The sequence below is a fragment of the Melospiza georgiana genome, chromosome 6 (genome assembly GCF_028018845.1).
Source record: "Melospiza georgiana isolate bMelGeo1 chromosome 6, bMelGeo1.pri, whole genome shotgun sequence".
Lineage (NCBI taxonomy): Eukaryota > Metazoa > Chordata > Aves > Passeriformes > Passerellidae > Melospiza > Melospiza georgiana.
The window spans coordinates 52,493,796-52,514,597 of record NC_080435.1 but is presented as its reverse complement, the minus strand read 5'-3'; the positions used below and the strand labels follow the sequence as shown (position 1 = coordinate 52,514,597).

Sequence of the window (20,802 nt, the reverse complement as noted above, 5' to 3'; positions counted from 1 at the left end):
GAAAAATCTCATTAAGTACCTTAGATTAGTACAAAACAAAAATTGAAACTCTCATCCTGTTATTAGAGATGCAGGATTTGATACATTACATCCTCTAATTCTTTCTGCTGTTTCACTCATTGCTTTGCCTTTGCTTCTTAGACACTTGTTCATATAGAACCAAAATCAAGAGAAAACAACAGGGCTTACCTCAAACTGGTAATGTATCAAATCATGCAGAAATCAAAGCCATCTTGGGAATCCTGGGAAATCTGCTCTCAGTGTTACAGCTATTAGTACCCATTCAATGGTTACACTTTAAGATTTGGGAAAATTTCCCTGTTGTGCCATTCACAAGTGTAAGTTTCATTGTGCCATTGCTTAAAGTTAGCTCTCTTTCCAGAACTTGCTTGACTCAAGGTGGGTATTAAAGCAGATGGTTTAACACTTTCTCAACTGGGGTATTTTCTCTCTTTTTTCTTCTTCCATAAAAGTCACTGTAAGTTTTTTGCCACTCAGCATATTCGTGTCAGAATTTCTTTCCTTCTAAAATTCTTGCCTTTCCATCTAATAACTTGTATTTTAATAAGGGCTCACTGTTATGCATCTACTATTGTATCTTAAATAATCCCATCATAAATCAGGAACTAATTCCTATCTAAAAGTAATTATATATCCTCTTAAAAACAACCAGCTGTTTTAACATGCATCAGATGACTCAAAATACACAGTGAGAGGGATTTTCCTAGGTTTGGGAGAGTTCAAAAATGTCACCCCATCTTTCCAGCATGGGTGGAAATGAGTAGATCTTTTCAGAATTTTGGTTTGCTGGTTGAGAATAGCTTTCATCTTTGAAGCTGCCTGAGTTGTGCTTTAATCAGTGGAGCTTTTTCTTTTTTTGAACAAAGTTACACCTGTGGTTTACCACTCAAAACACCATGTGGAAGAGCCCATGTATATAGAGTGTTTCAGTAAACCTCAGTAGAATAGCATTGATTTTAATGGATTGAATAATCTCATTCTGAAAGCTAAGAATTCAAGAATTCAAATACTTCAAAGTGAGGGAGAAAGTGAGCTGGAAGTTTATCCTTCTAGCATAAGCTTCAGCCTGCAAAAACCTACCAAACTGTCCAGATCTGAATCTAAAATCACATTTTGGCATTCCAGACCAGCACTGCCTTCCACTTCAGGATCAAGCTTTATAGAGAACTCAGATTTTTAACCCCAAATTTCCCCACATAGACAGGTTTAGGCACACTGGTCTGTGCAGAAGCAACTTCATTGATCCTGCTTAATCTTTTCTCAACTGAGACCCAAAGCAAGAAGTACCTACATGAGCAAGCAGAAAACAAAGTTATTGGAGGTGATTAACTTTCCCCTTTTTTCTCTTTTACTAAGCAGTCTCCAGCTATCACTAACTTACACATTCCTGGCATTACCATTATATTTGTACTCCAACACCTCCTCTTCCTCACAAAGGTGGCACTCCCTACGTTCAAAACTTCCCAGTGCAGCAGGATGCTCTAACCTTCCCTGATCTGGCTTAACTTGCATTAACTGCACTTTTCAGCAGCCTCAGCCTGGGCATTTTTATCCAAAATCATAGCTGGAGGACCTGCAGTCTGTTTTCTTGTACAAATCCTAGCAGTTGGATTTTTAGACCAACAGAAGACTTGAGATCATATATCTTTTCACTCTAAGCAGTTTTGACACTGTAGCTGCCACTTTACAGAAGAAAATCTGTTTCCAGGCTACAGGAAGGAAAAGTGACCACTCTTGTTTCCCAAGATGAGCAGAGAAGTAGCAGGAACAGGCCAGAAGCAGAGCAAGTGAAAGGTGGTATGATGGGGCCACATTATCAATGAGAACATGTAGAAATGAGCACCATGGGTTCTCAGCTCCCTAGGTAACTTCAGAGTTTAATTCACCGAGTGAAATACAAAAATTAAATGGTTATATTAAGTGGAGCTGCATTAAATGTCTGAATTAGAGTATATTATTTTAAGGGAATTTAACCACAAGTGGTAATCTAAGTATAACTGCGACCACGCAATATGTGCAGCTGAAATAGAGCGCCGTGTTGGCAAACATTGGGCTGTTTCCTAGCTCAGAGCTGCATGGATCAAGCAGGCAGCAATTGTGAGGCTTTTGCATTAACTTACTGAGCTCCTATCACAGCTTGTAGAGGAGCAGCCAGTCACGCTGCAGACAGCTCAGATAAGTGTTCCTTGAAGACTGACATGTTGTTCCCAACTCTCTTGTCTAATTAAAGACCCAAAACATTATTCCACTGCAGCTGATGGCAGCACTCACTTGACATCAAAGGGAATCGAGATTTGCCATTCATTTATGAAGAACTATTTTTACCATATGATTAAAAAAAAAAAAAAACAAAACAGCGAGGCAGTTCACAGTGCATCCCGTGGCAGCACTTTGTGTCTGGGTGCTGGCAGACCCCAGTTCCACAGTGCCTCAGAGGTCCCTCTTGGAGCCAAGGGATCAGCCCCACAATGAGGTTGCAGTGTATGAACCAAGTTCCAGTCATCTCCAGAGATCCCAGCTCTGGCAGGAATCCCATCCTGCTGTTCAACTGGCAAGCATGCTGGAAGACTGAAGAGCTTGCAAACTAAATAGACAAAGATACAAAAAACTCCATTGTGCAGATAAGAAGGCATATGCCAAGTGGCTCTCCTGAGTCTCCTACTTTGTTTTGTGTAAGACTGTGGCTGAAGATAGTTTACAATCAGGGCATAAGTGCTGAAAGAACTGTGAAAAATTCGGGATTACACCTGAGTCTGGAAAGCCTTGGCTCCCAAATAAGTGGGGGAAAATGGGAAAGATCTACAACCTTAAAATTGTTATATTATTAATTACCATTCTCCAGATGAAATGCTGAACAATAAGGTCTCAAAAAAGGAATCAAATACGACAAAAATTTCTTCCTCCACAGAATTTTAATTTGGATTTTAGGCAAGGAAATATTTTTGCATAATTTATTGTTGCTGCTCTATAGAGACCTGCTGCTTTAGTCATAGTATGGTAAGATAATCCTAAGTGGAAGGTCCTGTGTGAAACCAAACTCTAAACTGTGTTTTGTATTTTAATGAAGATTCTTTCACAACATATTCCATTCTGGCTAATGAGATAGTAGCAACAAATGCACCAGAAAGGACAGATGGAAGATAGTCAGCTGTCTGAATCAGAAGACTTTCAAAGTGCAGTAAACAAATGAACCACACTTTTCTGGCTGGAGGCCAAGCTATACTCTAGGGAAATGGTCAAAGAGTGGATCATGAAAAGCTTTTTGAGAGCAGCTAAATTCTACAGCTGTGGTCTTTGTTTTTCTAGCACTTTGCAAGAACAGAAGGGGGAATTACGAAAGCGCCTATCGTACACTACCCATAAGCTGGAAATGCTTGAAACAGAGTTTGACTCTACACGTCAGTATCTTGAAATAGAATTGAGACGTGCTCAGGAGGAACTTGAAAAAGTAACTGAAAAACTGAGAAGGTTAGTAATGAACTTTTTGAAATAAACAGAGTTATTGGCATTTTAAGAGTGAATGTATTAAAGATGTATGTAAGTAAAAGCAAACACAGTTGCAAACATGCATGATTTATTTATTAATTACACATTGTGTTTTGTATTTAATATATAGATTTCATTAACCTGAATATATATTGCATGCCACATAAAGTTATTTACATGTGATATGTAAGATGTCTCTGTACTAAAAGCAAATATGCAAATAGAAATGCACCTATATATGTGCAAATATGACATTATTTATGTATAAACATACCTATGGGGTAGTGCCATATGGCATTACATGTACAAAAGTTATAAACCCAAGACATATATATACATTTATTATTTATACTCTCTATATATAGATAAATCTTTTATTTCGTGACTTTGCACATTTTCTTTGTTTAGACTTCATTGTGCTGATACAAGAGAATAGAATTTGGCTCTCCATGACTCAAAGCTGAGACTATGTTCAGCTTTGAAACAACATTCAGGCATTTTGCATTATAGTACAGCAAATAATTTCCTTTTTAGTCTCAAGCAGAATGGAGTGATGCTGAAAAGCTATTATTTAAACTGTTGTAACTGTGGTACAGTGCTGTTGCATATTGGGAACCTAGTTAATGTTAGTGATAAATTATGTTAAGCTTGTGCTCCTGACATTCTTGGCACTGATTAAAATGGTCTGTAGACTCAGCCTAAAATTTATCAGGATTCTTAATACCCACTTTTGCATTTGTTCTCAAAACTTCTGTAACTAGAATTATCTACTTACACAGGAATGTATTTGCATGTCTTGTGAGCCTTTCTTAAACTGATATCTTAATGGAACAATTTGATTAATTCATTGGATGACTCAAAATGAAATTCAGAATAAATCATTCCAGGGCAATACCCAAAGAAATATTTTTCATTCCTTGTGGAAGGCAAAAGCCAAACCAAAACAATGACACAAACCACCGATAAGCTGAGTAAACCAAACCATTTTATGCAAATTTTAAACAGAATGAGTCTGTAAGATCTCAAATTAGGAAACAGCCTAGTGTGGTCTTATAACTTAAATGCTTCTCTAACTGGGGATACTTCTCAAAATGAGACTAAAATATGCAGGTGTCGTGGTGATTTTGAAATCTACACACATCTACCAAGAGCAGTCTGAAGGTTCTCCATATAGTTTTCTTGTCAACAGTATTTTTCCTATTTTTTCACTTAGAGCAGAGCCACTGAAAGTAACTTCATTCCTGATGTAGTTTTGCTTCAGTGCATTCCAGGACAGGGAACACTGGTGCTCTTTTCTCTTGCAGCATCAATTTGGGCAGCTGCCATAAAGCAGCAGAGGGGCTGTCCATCCCACTTCTGTTAAATCAGATGGGCTTCCTGGTCAGCAGAAAGCCTCTTAGCAACTGCACTGGGCACCAATGAGTTAAACACCCTTTGAAACTCAGGCCAGGGGCTCACAGCCAAGTCCAGCACTCATACCAGAGCACCACATTAGCAGAACTGACTTTCCAATATTCTAATGGAACATTTTACCATATTATGAAGAAAACTTATATTAAAAATTATGTTTCAGGCAGGTGATTACTCCCCTGAAGACATATCATAATGGAAGCCAAAAATATTTTACGAGGTGAGCTTTAAAAATGTTTCTATTGAGAATAGCAAGGCATCCTGCAACTTGAACATATCTAGATTTGTCAGCCTGGAGAAGGATAATGTCTGAAAAAAACCCTGTCATCCAAAAGCTTGTCAGCAACATGTCACAGAGGAAAATCAATGTGAGAAAAACAAAGAAGTAACATTAGTTTCAATTATGTGTCTCTTCCTTTATTCACTGCACAGGGAGAGAAATTCATCCCCCCATAGATGAATAGGCCCTGTGAAACAAGATCCCACTTGTACACTAGAGAACATATCTCTTATTAAATTTCCTTTCCTGTAAAGTGCAATTTTTTTTTTCCAAGAGGCTGAATGACTATCCTTTAGTAAACCTTTCTGAAAGTCTTTGTCTTAATTTATCCAGAATTGCCTGTGCTGTTGCTAGGCTTCCCCAGTTTTACTCAAGAGAGGAGGTCACTTGTGTGGCTCAATGGTCAAGTTTTCAACCTCTCTACAAACATTCAGAGATGGCCTCTTTCTTTTTCTCTCAGTGGGAGAACAGTGCTAACTAGATATGAAAATTACAGCAGTAAAGCATAGGTTCAGCTTTGAAAAGTGACTGAAAAGAGCAGGGATTTCATATTCCTCGCAGTGGTCCCTTATCTGACATAGTCAGCACAGCTTTTATAAGTTAAAATCTAAAAATTTTCATAATCCAAACTTGGAATCACATCTGGATTCCAAAGTTCACTCTGGGTTTCTTCCTTGAGGCCTTGCCCTGGGTAACAACTTGATGAGGTCCCCATTATATCTTCTACCAGAAAGTGGAGTTATTTTAAGGCATGAGAAATAAACTCATAAAAGCATGTATTGAGCACTGAGATTAGCCCACACATATAATTATTTCACCAAAAGCAAGACATTTCACAGACTGAAGGGGTGTTCTGAACAGGAATACTGGAGTAAAAACTATTGTTTTTATAAGAAAGTTGGTATAACTTGTGACAACAGAGAGAGAAAAATTCTTTGAACAAGAAGCTACTCTTTCAAGAGTCACTTTTCAAAGCTAACTCCACTCTAGAAGAAATTCTCTTCTTTAAAGAAAGTCAGTCCAAGGCTGAGTTTTACTTTAGATGTATTTATTGGCCTTTAAAGGGCTTGAGATTGAGTGGAAGCAGAGAAATAGAGGCTTTTGCAGACTCCCTCTTCAGTGGTGATCTGCAGCCCTAGGGCTGTTGTCTGCTGGGTTGGAGCACAGACACCCGACATGTTCAATATGGTCAGAATATTTTTCATTAGGCCCTTATTTGGTCAAGAATCTCAACCTTTGTTGAATGGATGCACATATGTGCACCTGAAGTCACACATGAGTATCTCCTAATGACATGAACCACACAAAAATACATCAACACACCATAATTGGTTATCAATTCACCTTATAGCAGTTTTGCAGCATAGTGAAGCCTACCCTTCATTTTATTTTCAAGTCTAGATTTACAAGGTTAAAATATTTCATACTTCACAATGTTCAGCATGTCTTCATGTATTTTTTCTGCAAACAAGGTTAGGTTACCATTTGCTCATCAGATAATTTTCAAATTTGAATAATTTTTCCTACTTTTTATTTCCCCTTCCCTTTATCTTACAGGTTTACCTAAAGATTGATCTGACTCTGTTCCTCTTTTATCCCTTAAACACTTTCTTCCATGTATTTCTGGGTCCATTTCTCTCCTTGACACCTACATTTGCTGACACTTCTTTTGGCACAGTGAATTTCCAGTTTGGGGTTTATACATATACGTGCATGTGTATGTGCTTGTGTACATGTGTATGTGTTTGTGCTTATTTTAACTACTTTTGCATACTGTTCTCAATAGAAACACTTTTTGAAGCTCAGCTTCCTACTTACTGTGGGGTTTTTTTTAGATTTGATTTGATTGTACTGGGAGGTGGTCATTTTCTCAGTCCAAAATGAATGTGTTAGAGAGCTAGAGCTTATGGGCTACTCTCACCTACACATACAACAGGCAAAAATGTGACGGGTAAAGGCAAAACAAGCTACAAAGTGAGAAGCAGATTGTATAAACTCCTGCAAAACCCTCTACCACCATCTATGGTGTGGAAGTGTTGTCACTGAAAAATAATTACTGTTAATTAACATTTCAATCATCCATATCAAGAGAAAAAATTAAAACAGAAGCTAAGGAACAAACCCATTGTTACCATGATAAGTCTGTTATCCAAGCAGCAATTACTGCTGGTTTTACTTATTCATGGTCTCCAAGTTATGGAAAGGGAACCTTCAGGGTCTCCCTTGAGCTGTCCACATCAGCAACCCCTGCAGAGCAGCCTGTGGTGCAGGGGCACCTGGGCTAGAAAAACCCTGAACCACATTTTTTCTCCCCTTTACTTTCAGGAAGTTATGCAAGTGCTTTTGAACCCATGCAAACTTTTAGAGCATTGCAGGTGCTGATGTTTAAATCAGTTTTTACACCACCTCCACTTGAACCACAAACTGCCTGGGCGCAAAGCAAGTTTAACCTGTTCTATTTTGCTTTACTAGACAAAAACTATAAACCATGACAGAGAAGATGCTGGGGCACTTCTGGCTCAGCCAGAAGGCACTACTTGACTTCTCTAAATCCTTTCTTCCTGCATCATGGCACGCATCCTTACCAGCTAAACTTTGTGCTGTGTAGCTGCAGGCAAAGCCATTTTAAGCCTCCTTGTATCAAGATCATCTCTGCTTTCTTCTGAACCATGAAAAGATGGGTGCAGAGTACCCTGAAATCTTTCTCTGTTGTGATGACAGCTAAATGGCTGGGAAAATCCCAAGTAAACCCAGAGCTGCACAAATCAATGTCTATAGAGAGGCTTAGAGGTAATGCTGTGAGGAGCATGGACAATGCAGGGAGTTGTAAACTTCAGTCAATCCTTTAAGAAAAAGGACACAAACGCAATGGCACTATGAGAATTGGTGAGTATTGACCAAGTCTCACAGTACAAGTCTCAGAGATTTTTCAGCCCATTTGGGTCACCGCCTTAGCAAACACTACTGACCACAGATCCTCCTCACAGGAAGGAAGCCTCTGCTCAGCAGCTCTGTAAAACATAGGCAATATGAGACTTGCATATTGGAATGGCTGCCCTGATTGTGGGCTGACCCTTGGTACCCTGAGGGGGCTCACCCATGGGGATGTCATTATTTATATCCACAGAGGGGATGTCCTTGGCACAGATATCCCCTCTCAGGTCTGTCAGCAGATGTTATTGCAGTGCTGGGAGACCCAGCCAGAGCTCTGCATCCCTTCAGAGGAGCACTGCAAGCCACTGGTCTGCCCTGAATGGAGAATTCCTATCATTTAACTGGAAAGGAAATCTCCATGGCAACAGAAGCCAAGATAAGCATCACATTGCCAAGAAGGGGTGGGCTGGACCTTTTGATTTGCAGCTATGGCATGTTTGGAAAACAGATCATTCCAGTTTCAGCAGCCACTCCTAACCAAATGGTAAACAAAGAGACTTCTTTAATCCCGGTCCCATCCTGATAACCACAGAAACTGCACCCAGATTCAGACTTCTCACAGGAAGTGTTTTGCTCTATAAATGTGGATTACATCTGAGTTCACTCTTACAGTGAAAACACTTGCACATTTCCTAAAATCTCCTCACTGCTGAAAATACTTTGACCTATTGATCAGTACAGCCATATAGATTTATTCAAAATTTTCACAGCTGAGCTTCTAACATTTTCTTTACATTTGTTATACATCCTGCTGAGGTGATGGGTACTAATGAACAAGGAGCTATCCTCCTTAGGTTCTGTGGAGATAAAACTACAGCTACTTCCAAAATTCCAATGGTTTTCCCACAGGCTCTGCAGGTTGTTCATTACAATACCAAAGTTTACCATCTAAGTAACCTAAAGATGTGCAGGCTGAAACTTTTCTTTGGTGTGTTGCTCTGGAATAAGTAGGGAAGCCTCGTTTTGTGAGTTCATTCAATCCCTAAGTGCTGATAAAAATAAATACCCATCTTTTCTCAGTTAAGCTATCTAAATATACTTCCTGGAAAAAATAGGCAACTTCTTGAACTTCTGTTGAAAGAAGAAATATTCTGTTCTAAGTCACATGTTGATGCCCACATGTTGCTACAGTCATTAGGATTCTGCTGCAGTTTCACAATAAATCTTTTTTTTTGTGCTGCCTCAGCCTAGAGCTCAAGCTTCCTCTCTTACATACTATTCTTGAGCCTGATGTAAAACTGTAATTACCTTGTGCAAGTTCCTAGGCTGTATCTCGTGTCTGCACACAAGCGCAGAATGACCAACTTATCTTCACTTCCTGCTGGAATGTGCTGCTAAATATAGTAAGAAAATATGACAAGTTGGGAAGTGTGCTTAGGAAGCAGGTGGTAATTGCATTTCAAAGGCAACCACTGACTGGTAACAGGAGTGATAAGCAAATAGAATTCGAATAGTGCAAGCCAAGGTTTTGTACTGATGTGAAAATACAGGTAAAAAAAACCAACATGAAAAGCAATGCATTCAGTTACATGATTTCATCTTTGTTTTAGGATACAAAACAATTACCTAGCCTTACAAAGAATTAATCAGGATCTGGAGGATAAACTTTACAGAATGGTAAGTTATCATAACTACTTTTATTTAAATATATTAAATGTGGTTTTGTGGTTCTTGAGTCATTGGAAAAACATGTATGTAGCTGTCACAAAAACACCCTCAAGCTCTAAAAGCAGTTATGCTTAGAAAAGATATCATGATGAAGAGCTCAAGCTGTGCACAATGACATAGCACCACCAATTTAAATAGAGATTTCCTAGACTGATGATCTAGCTGAGCAAATTGTACCTTTAAAATAATTTTGGTTAATTTAGTTAATAACTTCATGGGATCTAAATATTTATGTTTTCATTAAGTATCAAATTTAAATAAGGTAATCCAAGGTTTTCTCATGCTTTTTAGCTACTTCCACTCAGCTTTTATTAAGTGATTTAATAGAGTTTGGGTGGCCTGACTTTTAAATTCCTTCATAACTATCAAGCTCAGTATATTAATTTCCAATCTGCCTCTGTCTGCCACCACAATATCACTGTCACTGTCACGGGCCAATTAATAACCAAGTGAGGAAAATCCTGCAGCCTTTGTGGGCTCAAGGGCTGCAAGACACAGCACCACTGGTCCAAAATAGCCTGAAGATGTCAGAAAGAAATGGCAAAGCCATTGGGGCCCTGGCTCTTTGCTGATGGTGTTGGGGCATTGTGCTCACTGCTAGGGGTAAAACTACAAAGGAATGTGAGTAGGATGTTTAGAGAGGAAAGAATGACAGTTTTGAGCTTCCAAAGATCCCAGGCAGCAGTTTCATGGATGAGCAGCTTGGATTGGGGGAACAATTTATTGTGGATTTTGGGTAAGCACAGACTATAGCATACAGGAGAGGCACCAGCATTTACTAATAAACAAATTTTTGAAAATGTCATTGCTCTTATCTCAGAACCCTATTTCAATAGCTAACAATGAATAGGGGACTGAGCTTTTGCAACTGGCTAACAACAGACAAAAATTACAGCTAGGCTGTAGCTGACATTTGTTCATAAATATATATTTAAACATTGTAAAAGTATAAATAACATTTGGTCTCAGGTTATTGCTTTTTTTCTCCCCTCCTCCTTTGTTGCTTTTTCTTTTTGTCCAAATCACTTCAGGATTTTTTCTTCAGCTGTAGCCCAACATTTATTACCTATGCACCATAAAAGATAAATAGAGTCACTCAGGCTGGTAAATGAAATAAAAATAATAGAAACAGCCAAATAAGAACTCCAGAAAATCCATGTGTTTTTATCAGGTATTTCAGATCAAAGCAAAGAATTTTTAAAATGCTGTTTCAGCATCCAGTTAAATCCTTGAGAAATTATTTCAGAGCACAGCACAGAAAAACTGAAAACCAGTCCTGTGGAGCACTGTGCCTTTCTTTATCCCACTAATATGACAGTCATTGAAGATAGGTTTAGAGGCTTAAAGAAGATCAATCAGGCTCTGTACACCACTTAACTCCAGACTGCTTTGCTTTCTGAAATATTGAAACTGAAGACACAAAACAAACCAAAACAAATGTCAAATAGAAACTCCATTAAAAGGAAAAAGATGAGGAAGAAAGTATCATTTAGATAATGATTTAGATTTAGATAAGTCAAACCTTTTGATTTTCAGGGCACTCCAAGAGCCCTCAATACTTCAGAGACAGTTAAATTAAATAATAGCTGGTCTGGTTGATCAGCAGCTTATGGTGGACTGAGCTCTTGGAAACCTTTCTCTCCTTTTCCTGCTTAGGAGGAACAGCCGTGTGTATTTCTTGTTTTGTTTTGTTTTGTTTGTCATTCTAAAATCAAACATTTTTGATTTCTTCACCTTTGGACAAATCCAAATCTATAAACTGTGTGTTTACTTTCTCCCTCTCTCCCCTACCCCATCCTTCCATATACACACATGTAAATACACACCTACACACACCCACACGTTTTTACTATTTGGTGGGCTCAAATTCAACAAGTAGGAAAAGAAAGACTCCCCAGGCAGTGGTTCCTTGCTCCCCTTGCCTGCAGATGGCATGGGATGCTCCCAGGAGGTGAGTTTCTCCCTGCCCTAACAGGGGACTCACAATTCCCCCTCTCCCTGTGGCTGGTCCCTGCTCATTGTAACTCATCTAGGACTCCACTGTGACTCCCTTTTCTAACATTTTTGGTACTCTGAATGTTAAAGCCTTTCATGCCTGCTATTGGTGTAAGAGATGTAAAACAATAATCATTAATTCATCAGCAGTCACAGAAAAGAAGCTGATGCAGCACTTACTTTTCTTCTAGGCTCTTCTTCCTTTTGGGTGCTAATCTATAAAATATTTAAAAATATTTGAAAGCACACTTCTGATCACAGCAAATGGTATCCAACTGAAACCTCTGTCACATCAGAACTTGAAGTATAAGTATAAAATATGAACCATGGTGTCTGACTTGGCTAAGTGCTAAAAAATGCAATCCTGAAATCAGGGGAGAGTTTGCTGTATTAAACTGGGCAAGACTAAACACATGGAACAGTAGAGGAATGTGGCACAGAGTTAAAATTCTGCTGTAATGCCTCATAAAACTCCTGTTCTTACTACAGTAAGTATCTTCAACTGGAGAAGATTTCTTTAGTCTTGTAAGAACTGGTTAAGGAGTGGAATATACAGGCTGTCTGTCTAAATAATTAATCTTAATAACTCTTTCCTCCATTAAGATATGGGAAAAGACTGAGCAGAGCCCTCACATTTTGCACTGAGATTCCATCACAGCAGTGTTCAATCAAATACTTTTTTATTATATTTAGTTCCAGTTGCCATCAGTAACCTTCACTTTCCTTTACATTTGTTTGAGCTTTTGGAGCCTGCTCTGCCATGGTCCTGCTGCTCACAACAGCAATTACGAGTAGATTATGTAAGTCATCCCAACCACAAGAAATCCTTTATATGATCTCAATCCAGCTGTACTCTCCATATGATCCTCTCTAGAGTTAAGCAATGTATTTTAAAAAGCTTTTGAAGTTTTCAAGGCTTTTGGTTGCAGTTAGTTCTGTAGTTTTACCTTTAATGCCATAAGCCAGATTTTTAACAGTATCCTCTTTTGGGAAGAACTGGTGCCTAATAATAGCTGCTTAATAAACCCTACTGCTAATGAAAATTGCACCCATTTCTCCTCCTCCATCTGCATTTTGAATGTTCTTGAAAACATGATCACAGGAATCCAGCTGCAAAGAGCTCAGGAGACCTTATTATCCAGAAACACCCTAAAATATGCCTTTTTTTACAAAGTTTGACAGACAGACTGCTGGATGGCATCAGCTCTGGTTCCCACCTCTGCAAAGCCAGCACCAGCCCTCTGCACATAGTGCATTATACATTTTATGATCTTACAAGATGAAGACTCTTACGTTTTTGCAATAAAAAATGTACAAAATTTACAGCTAAATTTTACCATAGAACTTTCAGAATATTACACACCAAAGTCTGATTTTTCATTTACATTAAGGCAAGCTGGGAGTGAGACTGCCATAAAGTTGGAAGAAATTATTACATAAGCAAGCAGTAAAGAGGGATTTTTGTTAAGGATGATCATGTCTGAAATTCTACACCTTCTGAGCACTGCAGTGGTTTTTATCCCATTTCTGCCTCTGCCTATGAGTTGGAGGAGGACTAAGAGGTACAGCAAATACTTTATATTCTATGTTATTAAGAGTTATTTATCAAGCTCTTGAATATCTGGGGTTTCACAGTTTGCTGGCCATAATATTTACTTAAGCACCTCCAGTTGGGGAAATCCAAATATGAATTAAATATGAGCTGGGCAGTTTTAAATGTTGCTCTGAGACCTTGTGTCAGGGAAATGTTCTTTTAAAAGAAGCAGATTGCTGGTTATCCAGGCCAGGAAGGTAAAGAATATGGGAAGTGGTGAGGAATTTGATGAAAAATTTCAGTCAGGCATTAAAAACATCTAAGTACCAGCTGTTTGGCTGTGGAATTTGAACCAGTCACAAGAAAGCACATAAATCTCTTGTGATACCTACCAGTCACAACCCCAATATGGTTTAAATCATAAGTGAAAGATGAAAACAATGGAGAGAAATCCTTTTTCTCACACAAATATAAGGAAGAGAGAAGCCCAGCATCCTTGGGTTCTTGAATGGAACATGATGACTTTGATAGTGACTTTGAACAGAGTGATTTCAACCCCATCTTTTTCATTTTCTTTCCTTTATGGAAGAAGATGCTTCTCTCCCTCCCCCATGTCCCATGAAAATCAAATAGAGATGGCCTAAATATACTTAAAGGGATTTGCATCCCAAAGACAAGAAAGTTTAGAGTCAGCTCAACCTGGCAGGCTCATTTGCTCACATTCAATGAAGACAGCTGTGAATTTCAAGAGAAATTGATACTGGTTGGTTAGTTAAGGCAGAAGCCAGAGGAGGTTTGTGCTTTGTGGACTAAACTGCAAAATAATATTTCTGTGGAAGGAAATGACCGTAAATGGCACAGAAACAAGTAATTCATAAAAATAGCAGCCGAAGAAATGCATTTCTAGGAGGACTTGAGGCTACATGGTTTTATGCTTACAGGCACTTTGTGCTAAAGATGTCAATTTCTCACCAACTCTTTTCACACTCATATTCCAAGCTAAAAATATTCCCCAATAGGCAATAGGACCTACACACATTAACACCTGTAGGAGCTACACAAGCTCTGACTGAGTAGGTTCACGAGTTTTACAGCCAAATAAATGAATTCTCCTGGGTAATTTGGGAACATGAGCATGAGCACACAGCCTTTCAGACATCCTCACTCTCTCTGAACAGAGATTCACTTCCCATTGCTGCCCCATTGTTACGTGGTTGGTGATGGTTGCCCAGTCCTCTTCCCAGGAGACACCAAAGGCACCCCAGCCACTCCCAAATTGCTCTACACGAATATGACATCTTGAGAGACTGTTCTGGAAACTAATTTCCGTTTTTCCAAAAGGCATGTGACTGTTCTGCTCTGTCCCTCCCTCTCAGTAGGACATCTTCCACAGCTATGAGCAACCTGAGGAAGCTGCGAAGTGACAATGGGCACTTCTAACTTGTCTCTGTTGCATGGTGGCAAAACTCCTTCTTAACATGTGTTTTATCTCTTGGGCCCTGATATGCATTTCTGATACCTGAGGGTTTCAGTCATTTTCTTCATCCTGATCTCCATGGTTTGTGTCTCAGGACAACCCCTTGGGATACCATATTGACTAGCTGGGAACAGAAAAATCTGTTGTTTTCAAAAGAAGATAAAAAACCAGAAATATCTATGGGATGTGGGTGTTTCTGACCTATTTCTTGTAAATGCCTTGGTCCTTTGTGATTATCTGCCAATTTACCACAATGACAGGGAAAACAAGAACAAGAATAAGCCTGGAAAGTTGTTCTGTAGCAGGCATTTCAAATCTCAAAGTCCTTCACAAAAGCTGGTGTCACCTGTGAATGTGAAAAACAGGGCATAGAAGAGTGACATGTCTTGGCCAAGGTCATCAAGAAACAAATTTATAAATAACTTTTAGGTTTTCTCTAACCAAATCAACTGCCTAAAAAAAAAAAAATCAAATAACTTCTTAGATCTTCTTAGATCAAATTTACAATACCAGCTGCTTATCTCCCATTGCAGATAAATTGAAAATGGTAAAGACAGGGTTTACCAAAGAGAAAGAGAGAGAAAGAGAGGGAGGGAGGGAGGGAGGGAGGGAGGGAGGGAGGGAGGGAGGGAGGAAGGAAGGAAGGAAGGAAGGAAGGAAGGAAGGAAGGAAGGAAGGAAGGAAGGAAGGAAGGAAGGAAGGAAGGAAGGAAGGAAGGAAGGAAGGAAGGAAGGAAGGAAGGAAGGAAGGAAGGAAGGAAGGAAGGAAGGAAGGAAGGAAGGAAGGAAGGAAGGAAGGAAGGAAGGAAGGAAGGAAGGAAGGAAGGAAGGAAGGAAGGAAGGAAGGAAGGAAGGAAGGAAGGAAGGAAGGAAGGAAGGAAGGAAGGAAGGAAGGAAGGAAGGAAGGAAGGAAGGAAGGAAGGAAGGAAGGAAGGAAGGAAGGAAGGAAGGAAGGAAGGAAGGAAGGCATAAAGGCATATACAGAGTACTGGTAGTCAGTGAGTAAATATCATTCAGCTTATTTAGTCCAGGTCACCATAGGCCATCTATTTCATAATATATTATTTAATTTCTAAATACAAAAAAAGTATTTTTTGGAAATAGTATTGCATCTACAGAATCCAAAACTATTTCCTTTAGTCTGTAAGTGAGAGATTACAGAATTAATCAAGATAAGACAATGACATTTGTGAGGTGAAAATCAAGAGAGGAATGGAGAAAGATGAATTACTACATTTTCTTTTTCTGGTTGCATACTTTGTGCTCACAGAACAGTACTAAAGATATGAAGGATCATCAACATCATAAGACCTTTTCTTTATTATCACAAGAGGCATGTACCTCCAGCATAATGTGCTTTGCTCACTAGAGGTGTAATATTTAATCCTGTACTTCTTTCTTTTTCTTTTTTTCCCCCAGAAACAAACATTTCTTCTTTCAGCTTCCTGTCACTAACACAGTCTCAGAAGATACTATTACATTGACTTCTGGGAATTAGTATCAGTCAACATCATCTCTATTCCCTCCAGCTATAATTTATTTAGAATTTTATTATCAGGAAAGACTCTATCCAGGCAAGGCATACCACTGCTGTGAAATGTGGCAGATGATAGGTACAAGGAAATACTAAAAGCACATTTTGTCAACTTCATCTGTAGTGCCAGTAGAAAGCAGGGCTGTGGAGCTGCCTAGCTGGCTGGAGAGGCTTCTGAAAGGAAAGACACCTTTTCCAAGCACAATTGCAATGCTGTAGGAGACCAAGCAAGTTGATGGCAAATAAAACTACCCTCTGGCTTCCAACAAGTTTGTCCTGCTGTCACTGGGGTTAGGTAATGAACTGATTCTGTTCATTTGTAAACAGCAGATCCTCAGCGCTGCTGGTTTCCCAAAGAACGAGTCCTAAGTCAGCAAAATAAAACAGTTCTAAACTGGGAAAAAACTTTTTGTCACAAAAGACACTCAGTGCCTGGAGCAAATTCCTGAGCACTTGAAAAAGATGAGCAGCCAGCTAATTCCTGCTTAGAGGAGCAAGCAGCCTGTGTAGAGGTACTCTGTTCATCCATATTTTATGTCAAAGAGCACATCTAAGCAGAACCCAGGCCAGGAATGGCAGGACCCTTCCCCAGCCTAGGGCCAGGTTTGTTTGCATTCATTGAATTTAGATAAAGTATCCCTATTTATAATTTAAATTTACTGCTCAGATTTGCATTAAAAAAAAAAAAAAAAAAAAAAAGCTGAATGAGAGGGGACAGGTGCCTTCACCCTGAGCTCACGTTAGACACAGGACATGCACTGAACTGAAAACCTCAGGAATATTTCAAGATGACACTGTGACAAGAAGACCTTTAGCAGGAGGTGCAGTTGTAAGGAGATTTTATCATAATGTCCTTTTACACACTGCATGCCATGTGGGTTGGCATTATTTCCCATGGGGAGCAAACCCTGCAGTTGTCAGGGCTGAGTGAAGTGACATTCCCTGCTCAGCCAGGGCAGGCTTCTCCCATGAAGAAACATGAAAGATCAACATTTGTACTTTTTGTACCAGGAAGAAAAGTAATCATCCTGCATTTCCTTTACAAATCACTTGCAGAGAAAGAAAAGCATGTTTTTACTTCACAAGCAGAACCTTGACAGCACTTTGCTAAGCAGAGTTCTTGCTGAGATACTTTATTAATTAAACACCAGTGTCAAAGTTTCTTTTTGCTTTTACAGCTATGGAATTACATTTCATGGAGTAGTCAAGGAAACAAATCTTTATAAGACCTTTGCTAATACAAGGTTGAATATGACGAATATGACATTAAGAGCAAATCATTCTTGAAGTGAAATGCCATAGAGCATGATATCAGAGTACTCAGACAAAACACTACAGCCCCATGGTGTTATCTTTAACAGAATTATAGTATTGGGAAATCAAGGACAGAAATCAGATCCTGCTGCAGGTGATATTTAATCAGGAAAATCAGAAGCAAGTGTTGCTGACTACAAAGGATAAATTCTATAATTTAACTCTGATGGACAAATTAGATCAGGTCAATAATTCAGACTTGAGGTAACACCTCATTTATCAGAGAATGAGATTCTGCTTATTTCCATATCACTGCTTTGTAGAATAGGTCTTCTAAAATATTATGGGCACAGAAGATACATTTGTAGCACATCCATTTATTCCATTCCTCTGATCGATCATAAAAAGAAGAAAATGCCAAGCTTGAAGATCACACTATGAATTATGTTGTTGTCATTTTATCCTATCTAAAGGTCCCCAGCAGTCAGAAAAAGCTGTTCAATAAGTAAACCTCTGCATGCCTAAACTCTGTTCTCCTCCTCTTACAACTCTTTTAGTAAAGAGGCAAAGTGGATTATAAATTTTCAGCTGTCAGATGCATTTCTTTCCTGAAAAATACCTTTATTGCTTTGCCTTTCCCTTGGCATGTCTTCTTGAAATCCATCCCCAGCTCTAACTGATTTTTCCCACTCATTGAAACCACTTTATTTTATCCTATAGTCTTGGAATACCCTTTCTAGGCTCTTGGAAACAGCTGGCAGTGTATACACAAGCACAATGAAGGGTCAAGTAAAGCATTATCTCATTCCTCTCTTCTTTTAGGCATGCCTTGGCTTTGTTTTCTCTGTCTGCCCTCTGATATCTTCATTCTCCATTACAGCATTAGAGAGCAACTGTCTAAAGTGCCTTTCTGGTCATATGGAGTAAGGATTTCACTACCTGCTGCAGAAATTTGCTGGATTTTCTTACAACTGGTTCCTTTCTAGTTGCATTTTAAGTCTTGCTACCTCCATACACTTCTTAATTATTGCAAAATATTTGTATGGAAGAATAAGTCTCTTTATTTTGGAAAATGATTGACATACTAAACTTTCACATGACTACAGATTTTTTCAATGAGCTTAAATTAACTTAATTCAGGCCTTTGACTGTTCTTCCCCAATGTACCATAGAATAATCTGGCATGAGAAGGATTACAAAAGACTTGATTTAATTATATGCTCTGTCTGAGCAAATACAATTCAATTAAGGGAGATGTGATTATTAAATCTTAAATGCATTAGCATGCATCAATCAGCTGTATGAGCTTTAAATTAATAAATAGTTCTTACACAGTTACCCAACTACTAGACAGAGAATCTGAATTAAAACCTCTAATAAAATTAGCCCAAGTCTCTCAATGCATTTTTAAAGCATAATTTACTGAAAGGATCTTTATACACCAACTGTATGAAATTTGTTCTGATATTGCGTGATGTTGAAGCAGTAATATGTTCTGTCTTGTACCAAAATATAACTTTTTTGTATGAAGGGACTAATTGAAGTGAATACAGTAAAACATTGGCATGTTTTTGTCTCAAATTAGCTGATTATCTAACGTTTCTATCAAAACTTCTGGTACTTTCCTTTTTAAGTATTTTTAGCCATTTTTCTTTCAAATTTTTAGTATAGCTACAAAGAGATATCACATATTTCAGAGACTAAATAGACAAAAGATGCTTAGTAAAGTAAAATCATGATTTCTATACAAGATGCCAGGAAAGCAAATTTTAGTTTAAGTTACCAATGATTAAATCTATCTTATTAAGATAGATTTAATTTCTTCTAATAGGGTGCAGCCATTCAGTACCCAGCTCAAGATGATAATGAAAGGTGGGGAAGTTAGTTTTGTAAGATCTCCAAGATCTCGTAAGTCAGGAAGTTAGTTTTGTTAGATCTCCAAGATCTTGTAAGAAAATGCAAAGAATTGAAAATATGGCTGCAAAACCTGCTGTACTCAAGTTTCTGACATGTAAAGCTCAATCCATGTGACTTTATGGGGTTGACACAAGAAGGAAGCTGAGCAAGCAAAACTCTCCTCCAGAGACATCCCAAGGGCAGTGGTTCCCTTCTCTCCTTGGCTGGAGTCCTGGGAACCCTGAAACCAGGAGAGACCCCTGCCAGCTGCTGGAGAAGGCAGATCTTTTCCTCCTCAGTCTGAATGTCTCTGCTTATTCCCTTTAATTTTATTTATTTTTTCAGTTACCATTTCCTCCTAGAGCACACTGAGGAGGGAAGCAGACTGCAGCAGGAGAGATGCTGCCAGACCCGTGCAGCATCAGGGAAAGCAGCTGTCTCCTCTTCCCTTCTCAGGGTGACTGGAGAATTCTGTCCCTGTTGGATGATTCCCCAGTACCTGCTGTGCTCCTCTGAGAATTTTCATGCTGTTATATTAATGCATCTTCATCCCAGTGTTCCCAGCCACAGTGACGCAAGAGCTCTGTAAATATAACATCAAGGGAAGAAATTCCATTTGAGCAGGGCTTATTTTACTCCTTGGTGACACATGTAATTGCCTTTATCTGCTGCAATGAGATTTTTCATAAATCCTCAGTACATGGTCTTGCTCAGTTTTCTATTTCTCAACTTCCAGGAATTTTTCTTTTGGCTAAATAGGCAGAGATAAAGAATAAAGAGTGAGAATATATTCCATAAGGAGGAAGAAATACAGGCCAGAAGCCCTTTTGGAAGAGAGTTCTAAAGCAGCACAAATCTGCCTGCTTCTTTCAGCATTTTAACTGCATACACCCTCCCTTAAGCCGATTTATCCAGTTCTAAAGGCTCAGAGATTAGAATGAGGAACTTGAATGGTTTGTTCCCCACAGGTGTTAATGCCAGCTTGCTCTTTTGTCTCTAAAACCCTTCCCAGCAGACTGCTGAAAGACAGGAGCCATTCATAAAAGCCCTGTTCAGAGAGCCTGCCTGTGCTAGATGGAAAACAGAATGGAAAGCAGGAAGAGAGCTGATAGCAAGGCATATATGGCTTTAGGTGGAGTATCTGGGTTCTGTGGAATCCTCATCCATTTGCTGGGAGGAAAAGAAGGCGCTTGGTTTAGCTGTATTCATCTACAGCAAATAGGAAAACTTGCTGTGAAATGGTGAACTACACCAGCCAGGCCTCAACCTAGGTAACAAAAAGGGGATTGAAAGGTGAAGTATTCTCTTTTGCCA

General features: G+C 38.9%; 1 protein-coding gene across 5 annotated transcripts in view; it reads left to right on the top strand.

The window, feature by feature from the left end:
* The window catches only part of BEGAIN (brain enriched guanylate kinase associated), a 159,667-nt gene that overhangs the window by 95,109 nt on the left and 43,756 nt on the right, over positions 1 to 20,802 (top strand). For 4 of the 5 annotated variants that reach the window (XM_058027115.1, XM_058027113.1, XM_058027117.1 and 1 more), the window contains 3 exons: positions 3,328 to 3,489; positions 5,081 to 5,137; positions 9,682 to 9,748. In XM_058027115.1, the coding sequence (XP_057883098.1) occupies positions 3,328 to 3,489; positions 5,081 to 5,137; positions 9,682 to 9,748 (286 nt within the window). The remainder of the gene's footprint in view (positions 1 to 3,327; positions 3,490 to 5,080; positions 5,138 to 9,681; positions 9,749 to 20,802) is intronic. The other variant, XM_058027114.1, reaches the window with a different exon arrangement.